The following is a 9457-nucleotide window of genomic DNA, read 5'->3' as shown; positions in this document are numbered from 1 at the left end:
AACAAAAAACTTCAAAATCGAGTTTCAATATTTTATTTACTAAAGAAAAGGAATACATTTTATCCTTTGCTAAAATATTTAGCATAATATTAATAATATTTTAATGAGAAAATGATCATAACATTTGAAACAATGAAGAGTAAAATATAAAACCTTGCTCATTAGTTGAGCTGACTTTTTCATATTTTGCAAATCAATGTTTTACAATCTATTTGTCTCTAGTTATAAAAAAATTGCACTCTATAAATACGGGCAGCGAATAAGGTGTAACAGTTCTATCACTGCGATTGCGTTTGCTTTATTATTTATAAAACCCCTACTTAAACCTATGCCTTAAAAGAAACTAAAATTAGGCTCTGGTCTAAGTTTAAATTATGTTTCGTCTCTTCTTCGAAAACATAATAGTAGACAGAGACAAAGCATAGTTTAGATTTAAAACAGAGACCTACTTTTTATTGTAATGTTGCTGGAGAAAAGAGCAAATCATCATATTACAGAAAAAGTATGAGTGTATTGAATGAAAGGGTAATGTATAATTTAGGTATAATTATAATTACCAACCTATCGACAGGGTATAGAGATAGAACTGGAGTATCAGGTAGGTAATGTAATAAGATAAACTGTAAATGATGACGTATACGCATATGACTACTAGTAAAATTGTACGAAGTAATGTGTATTCATGAGGTTACAAAATAAAATGGGTATTTCAATTTTCTTTGTCGAGTTTCTAAAGGGCTGTAACTATGCGATACTAAAGGCACACTATTAGAAACCCACTACCACTTAGCATGGAAGTTAATTGTTTAATTTTAAGCCGTGTTTTGTCTCTGGTATATTATATTTTCATTGTAGACGAAACATAGATTAAATTTAAACGAACGCTTAATATTTTAACTGGTAATGAGATTTAATTATGGTCGGTTCTTGGGAGGATAACGGACTTCCGTTAATACTACAGGTGCAAATAGGTAATATAGTTAGGCACTTCCCATAGTTACTTCATGATATACCGTCCCGTTTCTCTTTATCACAAAATGCTTATGGATTTTTTTTTGGATTGCATTGGCGATTATAAACTTTGAAGACATTAATTGTTAATTTAAATAACTCTACATGCAGGACCAATGAGTATTAGCATCATTAATTTCCTTATCATTAATTATTCTTTAAATTACGGCTTAACATTTTGTGATAAAGAAACTCTTCACGTAGAAAACCAATAACAGTCGCGGCGTATAATTCTAATTTAAAAATTTTGTTAGTATAATTTTGAAACTAGAATTCCGAAAGAATTTCCGAGTAGAAAAATATTGCACGCGCAGCGAAAAATTAAAGTATTTTCTTATTTTCGAGGTCCACTGTTCACTGAAAAGCTTGTCGTAATATATGATATTAATTTTGCTTCAGGCAATATCTAGTTATTAAACGATATGAAGATATAGATACTTGAATGTTTTGTAATTCATGTAATTTATTTGTTTAACGAGTAGCGTGCGTGGCGCCGGTAAACATAGACGGTTGTTCAGTAAACAGTGGTAGTAATTCCTCTCGATACAGAACTGAATCCTCGTATTTACATTATTATAACATAGAGTAGTTATGTGATGGATAGTTTGAGAGTAACGTGACGTAACGAGCTATACCTTAACATTATATCTTTAATAAAAGTTGCGGATCATTTTTTATTAAATCCATTCCTCTGTAATTACAGTTACTTATTTCTTTATTTCAATAAAAGTCTTCAATTTCTAACACTAAGGCTTCGAGTTCCAAACAAAATTAAGCGGTCTATAATATACTACGGTACGATACGATCTATATAATTCTCAATATATTATAAATCAATATTTTACGCTTAATACAAGAGACTGTCTAGGCTGTTTATGATTACAATTAACATTACGAGTATAAAAAGGTGGTTCAGTAATTTAAACGTAGAAATGGTTATTGTACATTTCATCAATATTATTTTTTTAAGTTATACAAAAAACAATTCTTAACAATTCACCTTCAAAAATTTTCTCGCGCTTAAATTCTAACGCTTAATTAATTTTACTCGACGAAAACTAATTACATTACAGAACTTGCTATTTACAAGTACTAGCCTCACTTACGTATGTACGTGTTACATAATATCCGCTTTTACAAACTGTGAAAATGGCAACCATGAACGGTTTCACTATCGGTATCAAGTATCAACCCTACACAGCGAGAGACGGCTGAGCGCAGAGCACGCGTCGCTCGGGGTCAATTCAATAACGGACTATACATACTTTCAACTCTTATGACGTCATAACAGTAAATCTGTAACATGATAATATTCTTTAATAAATGTTCTAAGTACTAAGGACTGCAAGCTTATAAGTTAAAAATTACATAGCTTGCCATTTTCGCGGTCCGTATACATATTTCGAATAATTCTGGCCGTGTAAAAGCATCTACATATCGCATGGATTTAATTTTAAAATAAACAATTATCTGTGCGTTACTTTGGTTAATTAAATAAGTATACAAATTGGCAGTTATATTCATATAAAATAACAACTTGATTAAGTAATATAGGTATGTTAATAGCAATCCTACGATAAATAAATAATTTACATTAAAATCATGGCATCTTTGGTATTATATAAAATTGAAAGTAAACATGAGTATTATGAAGGCAATCTCGAGAATGCCTTTTTATGGTGTATAAAAATTATTTATTCACTACCAAATTACTCTGAAGAATGTCGAAACGAATCCCTGCTGCATGCGTCATGGTGTACTGTGACGTCAGTCGTTGGACTAGTGGTGTTGAGAATAGTTGAGACCGTGTTCGAGTTGTTCAGAGTTCTGAGGTAGTAACTATGTGTATGTTTACGTCTTGTCTACTGTAATCGCTACGCTAACGGCTCTCTAATGTCGCACTAACATCAGTCCAACAGAAAAACTGAATCATTGTAATGTACAAATTACAATCCTGCCACACACACTTAGGCACTAAGTCATTACAAATAGAATTGACATTTTCTTTACACACATTCAATTGTCAACAATGAGCGAAGATGAGTTTGAACACTATACAATATCGGGGTACAAAGTAACCGCTAGCTAGTTTACAAATTAAACGATAAAGCGATCCTTTAACATGGAAACTAGTTTCCTTCGCAATTATAAAAATTAGCAACAGGAACGTCTTGGAAAAGGAGATTTTATCAACGTTTTGGCCCACGATTCTGGAAAATGTAATTTATAGAAACGACAGTAGACAAAAGGAGACGTGTCACAGAATGTATGTACACAATGATCACAGTTACTAAGTAGTTGTAACTTTACAAATGGCGCACCAACAATCTAAATTGGCATGTGGCATCACAGTGCCTCCTTAACTATTATATGTATCTATGTATACATAATCGCTAAATCTATAACATTATCCAATAATTATCAAAACGATCTCCTAGTAATCTAAATACATCCATAAGAAGCACTTTTTTAATGAATGAGTAAGTATCAGAACTTTACATATCATTTTATACATGGTAAATATAATTTATATCATATTTTGTGTCTCATAATGTCATTGGTTTCAACTATAATGTTATAATCATCGTTTAAACTAGCAATAACTGCAAAACTTGACATTACCACACATTATAAACTTTGTATTGTACAAACGTTGAGTGATCGCCTCCGAGCGTCGAACCGTTAACCGTTCACCGTTGTGGTGATATCAACAGTGTTGACAGTTACAGTAACACTACAACTTTAGAATAAGAGAACCCTCCCTATATTTAATGACGTTATGCTAAATAGTAGTTATGTAAAAAAGCGTATTGCGACTCCATTGCAGCTCTCTCACCGACTACTTAACCAACGTCGATCGAACAGAGACAATGAGCTAACTGCAATGACAGTCACACCAAATTAACTATTCATTAACATGTTACCAACAAAAACTTATATTTTCACCTAAATTATTTGTAAACTATGTATATTCTAAACAATCTACAATTTGTTACATTATTCCTCTTACATACATCAATCGATAATATTGTTCCGTCTTTTAAAAAAAATACATTATTTTTGTCACACATCCTCTGACCATAGATACGATCTATTTAGACTGTGGATAATCACCAGTACGTATATATTTATTTTTCATGGAAGAATGTTTCATGATCACATTCGCTCGTGACTATACAATCCACATCGAGACATAGTACCTATCTCTATCGAGTTACAAATCGGTATCGGCTCTCCGAAAGTGCATATTGAAATAACGCGTTTCATATATACTCCGATTACAATTTACAGACGAAAATCGTCACGTCGTCGATTCCTCGACGAGTCTGCGGTCCATCGTCGGCAATAACAAACACGAAACGAACGAACGATAGTCAACACTCGCTCGAATACAATCCGAATAACACTTACAAATTTGGAATGTCTTTATCACGTCACTCGTTCGGTTCGTTCGAAAAGTCATCGAATGGCGCGGGGCGGCGGGCGCGAGGGGCGCGGGGGGCGCGGGGGGCGCGGGGCGGGGCGGGGCGCGGCGCGGGCGGCTAGTTGCGGTAGATGTAGGCGCAGGGCTGCGGCGCGGGCGGCGGCGGCGTGGGCGGCCGCTCGCCCGACGGCGACGGCGACGACGACGGCGGCGACGGCGACGACGACGACCCGCCGCCGCTCGCCGACCCCGAGCCCGACCCGCTGCTGCGCTGCGACACTGCGGACACGACACATGCGTGGCGTCAGTCGGGAGAACTGCCTCTTTAGCAATGAACACAGTAACAATGTCCGGATGATGACGTTAATAGTAAATTATGACAAACCCTACAGCAATGTGAGTATTGCTCGATGAGTCAGAATAAACTAAGATTACATCTATGGGATCACAAACGTATTACATTTATTGCTGAATAGGTGTGTGAACTTACCCAACGTATGGTGGTGGTGCGTATTATGTTTATGGTGATGCATCTGGTCGCGCGAGTCCGCCCCGCTTGTTTCTCAGAGGTACACTTTCTTCACTGAGCGCGTGGTCGAGAAGCCATTGTCGTTGCCGCGCCGGTACCCATCGCCCTGCGGTCCGAATATTCCTGTGTTAACTGACATGCCCAAGTGAATATGCGTGCGTGAGTTAGTGGATCGAGTGAACGGTTATCAGCGAGTTGTAATGTTTGTGAGATTATTTTTCATAAGTCTTATTGCAAGTGAACAAGATTTCAAATCAAACGAAACAAACCAAACAATCTTAAACATTAATAATTGCAAAATGTAATACTAAACTTAAGGGATGCATTTAGAGACTGAGAATTTTCTTTTACTTAGACGACTGCATCATGTCGTCTTATGATATAAAATCTCACAAACATCAACTGGTTATGATTAGGCAATGGAAATGAAATGGTTAGTTGATTGATACCATATACCTTTTCATGGGTGATTATTATCATGATACGAGTGTTGAAAAATCGGGGGTGAAGAGACGTGATGGTCATGCATTATGGATGATTTGAAGCTTAATGTATGTTAAGACTTAGTAAAAAAACTTACTTTTATATTTGGATTGTTATCTAGTAGGAAATCTAACATCAATATAAGAAAAAAGGGTTATTGCGCACACAGAGTTACTTAGGATCATCACATGCAACTTAAATTAATTTATATCTTTTTTATTCTCGGTTCAAATCGTTGAAATCAAGGTTCTTTGATCATTCTTTTTCTTCATTGGGTTGGCAAACTGCTGTCTTGTTTGACACACTTCAGAATCAACTTATGTGCCCTCCCCCTACAATTGAACTGGACTCTCACATGAATGATGACTGTGTACGGTCACTATATGAAGTTAATTTCTAATTTTGTGACTGATGGATGCTGGCCGTTGTAACCTCTAAAAATATTTAAAGCTCATTGTTTTTAACCAGCATCGTTTGTTAAAACTCCCTCATTAGAATATTATTCACGAAGATTCTGAATCAAACAGTCAGATCTATAAACCTGTAAAGAGAACTGCAAGCCATGCAAAAGAGTAAAAAGGAGTACAACTGACATTGACCTGATGCGAGCGAAGAGTTCCGAAGTTATCGCGGCGGTACGCGTCCGGCTGGAACTGGAACAGCGTCTCGTGGTGCGGGTGGTAGGGGGGGTGCTTGCGCAGCGTGGCGCGGGGAGACGCGGGCTTCGGCTGAGGGGCCAGCACCGGTTCCGCATACGTTACTTCTTCTACTTGCTGCAGGAGCTTGGGTTCTGCCTGGATCCTGAAATCGAAGCAGTTTTATCATTAGTTTTATTCGAAGAATAGATGTAGTCGTTTATAGTAAATGGTTTACCGTTAATCACCATATAAGGTGGTTAAAAAAAAGCTTTGAATATCTGAATATTCTATCAATCGTAGACTTAGTGTTAGTGGTTTGTAATGCGACTATTAAAATATGATTGAATGCATCAACGAATAGGCTTTTATCAAAACAATATGTAACGTCAAATTCATGAAGCTAAAAGAATTTCATTCAAAAGTTTACAAACCTATTGATATTCTGTCTCTGTTCAAAATATTCGTATTCGGTATCAGGATATGGCATGTTGTCGTCATCGTCTTTCTTGCATCTTCTTCCGCAGATGTACCCTGCGGCGAAGCCAGCTCCTAGCGCAGCGAGGGCTCCGGCTGCTACAGCTAACGCCAGGGTCTCTACGGAGTACGCCGCTGGAGGAGGATCTGCTGCCAACACTTCAGGACCTGGAAACCAGGTACCAAAACAATTTGGATTATTGTTACAAGAAAGGCTTTTTATAATTTATTCATAAATTATACAATAATGTTTTACATGTATTCTCCTTGCCAAGCTACATAGTTTGTTGGCGAGATATGCGTTAACAAGGCTTTTAATTACCTACGTGGTTAAGGATTTGGAGCTAAAATTGACACCCAGTTAGACGTATTACGTCCAGACCCGAAACAATAGTTTGTACATCAAACAAAATACTGTTCCGGCCATGATTCGAACATGATACACGTAGTGCATTAGTATTCGATATATCAAACGATTTATGTTTATTATGACTTTAATGCACATTTCGTGTAGTCTTTTAACTGGTCTTTCTTAAAGTTATAGTAATAATACCTTCATTACCGCCATTTCCTCCTTTTCCGTCCTTGTCTTGCACGATGTTGATCACTTCTCCTTTGGTCTCGCCTCTCGCGTCGTCGTATAGACCTGAGCTGAGACCACCTACTGCTCCAGCGTCTTTACCTGCAAGGAGAACAGATATTTAAATAATACATTTAAATTAAACAGTAAAGAACTTGATGATAAGTGCATATGATCAAACTCCTTTAGTTTTGGGATAAAATCCATTTAATTTAAAACCCAAAGACATTTGTTTGTAATTTTTGCTTTGATTAAGCATGGGTACCCATAATGCCGATCTGAAACAAAGTTGGAAAATACCAAACTTGATTACTTAATTAATTGTTCTGTAGCATAGAACAACGGAGCACTCAGAATTATCCTCCAATATTAAAAAATCTCTCTCGTTACTTACTGTGTGGGCAGGCAGCATGACTACCAGTGCTGACACTCTGGTAGAAGGAGTTCTCATCTAACCAGCGACTGACGCCGTGAGAGAACGCTCGACACCTGCCCGCCTGCTTGTCCCATGCACAGTATGGATCTTGTAGCGCCACGCATTCGCTGAAACAGAAAAAGAATATGATTGACTGTTTGAACGTTAGGCATTGAAATTCACCGGTCGGTAAACGATCTGTGGTGATGGGTGACCGCATAGTGGTATTTGAATTGGGCGCCTCCGTGCTTTGGAGGGCACGAGAAAAGTCTGTACCGGTTGTTGACAATTACGATAATAGTCGTTAATCCACGTCAAGGCCTATGGCGGCTTGAACAATTTTGACACTAGGTTGAACACTAACCATACGAATGCAGGAATTACAATATTTTCTAATACAAGCTTTCTCAAGAAAAACATGGAGACGTAACATAATCGAATACCACAACTGTCCTTCAGAAGTTAATAAATTAGGGAAATTATCTGTTTCTCATTTGCAAGATGAAAGAAAATATTGTAGCAAAATAACTAAATTATGTATAACGAAACATTTTTGGTAATTACTTCGATTAAGTATTCATTGATGTTCTGATTCGATATTCTTTAAGATTAGCAACCTAAATCTTTCTACAGAAATTCGCATAAAAGTATAGTTATTGTTAATTTACGATGGATATAGATTAAAATGAAAAGATGAAAGTTTTATGTAATATCATAATCATTATCAAATATATCTTTTAAGCTGCGTCAATTTACTCCAGTTAGGCTTGCATCTGGTAACTGGCTTTCAGAGTTCTGGCTTCTCTCCTCCATTCGCTAGCCAGTTTTCTTTCGCAGAAACGTTAAAAAGAACTCAGAAATGGTGAATACTCACGAGCAAGAGCTGATCTTATCACTGGAGCACCTATGAAGCCTGAGACTGAGCACTTGTCTGTCCGACACGGCTATAAGTCTGGCGGCGTCTCGCCCGGCCCGCGCTACCCGGAGGGCGCGGACCGGGGAGCCCGCGGCGAATGCTTGCAACTCCTCGATCACTACAGGCACTGCGCGCTTGTTCGAGTCGTATGATACTGCGTTGATGGCTTTTATTATTTTGCCGTTGTCTGTAAAGATATTAAAAAAAATGTTACACGATTATGTAATACAAAGAAATACAAAGTTTTAGTAAATGTAACACATTTTCAAAGACAGAGCTGGTTAAAATCGTTTCGTAGTAAAAATTCAATCCTGTTTTGCATTAATATAGAAAGAAAATGCTTTAAACCATTGTCTAACATGAGAGCTAGAAATCTGTGGACGTAAAGATATTTCAGAAGCATTAACAGCATTTATACACTAGTCGTAAGTAATGGTCTACAGGCCAATATTAAATCAAAGTTTTAAAGTAGTTACCTGTGCCAATAAAGAGGACATCATAGGCTTTCCCTCCAGGAGTTTTCACTTGTGGATCTACAGCTATCTGCGTAAATCTATAGCTGCAATGAAACAATAAAACGTTAACATCATAACAACATCACCGTTTTATATTCTTGTAGTTTAAGTAATATGCTTAAAATTATAAAATATAAAATAATAAATGTTTAAACTATACTTACTGGAAACTCGTTCTTATAACAATAGGCTCTCCGAAGAAAGCTGGCACTGATTCGTCCATCAGCGCGTGAGTTTTGATAAAGTTGAGTGTTTGATCTGGTAACTGTCTGGAGTCGTTGTGACAGGTCCCAGGACGAGGTTCAGGTACCTATGGAAAAAATTTACGATATAGGAAACGTTTGAAGAGAAAAAGGTGAAGTAAATAAGAATTTTCTACTGCATATGGCCGTGTCGTTATTAAAGACAGCGTTTTAGAATTGTGCAATTGTGGCTTGATGCTTTTAAAGTAATTCATAAAAACTACAACAGC

The 9457-nt window shown here is 37.0% G+C and overlaps 1 protein-coding gene across 6 annotated transcripts in view; it reads right to left on the bottom strand.

Moving 5' to 3' along the window:
* Positions 1-17: 17 nt before the first annotated feature.
* Positions 18-9457, bottom strand: part of Sema1a (semaphorin 1a) — a 364324-nt gene continuing 354884 nt past the window's right edge. For 2 of the 6 annotated variants that reach the window (XM_076125599.1, XM_076125604.1), the window contains 9 exons: positions 9150-9295; positions 8947-9029; positions 8429-8657; positions 7534-7682; positions 7113-7241; positions 6517-6727; positions 6041-6248; positions 4926-5096; positions 18-4714 (listed from right to left, as the gene is read on the bottom strand). In XM_076125599.1, coding sequence (XP_075981714.1) covers positions 5016-5096; positions 6041-6248; positions 6517-6727; positions 7113-7241; positions 7534-7682; positions 8429-8657; positions 8947-9029; positions 9150-9295 — 1236 coding nt within the window. In that variant the 3' untranslated portion in view covers positions 18-4714; positions 4926-5015. The remainder of the gene's footprint in view (positions 4715-4925; positions 5097-6040; positions 6249-6516; positions 6728-7112; positions 7242-7533; positions 7683-8428; positions 8658-8946; positions 9030-9149; positions 9296-9457) is intronic. The other 4 variants (XM_076125600.1, XM_076125602.1, XM_076125601.1 and 1 more) reach the window with 4 other exon arrangements.

Source organism: Anticarsia gemmatalis, chromosome 17 (assembly GCF_050436995.1).
Source record: "Anticarsia gemmatalis isolate Benzon Research Colony breed Stoneville strain chromosome 17, ilAntGemm2 primary, whole genome shotgun sequence".
NCBI lineage: Eukaryota > Metazoa > Arthropoda > Insecta > Lepidoptera > Erebidae > Anticarsia > Anticarsia gemmatalis.
The sequence above is the reverse complement of the archived record's forward strand: the minus strand, read 5'-3'. Positions and strand labels throughout refer to the sequence as shown.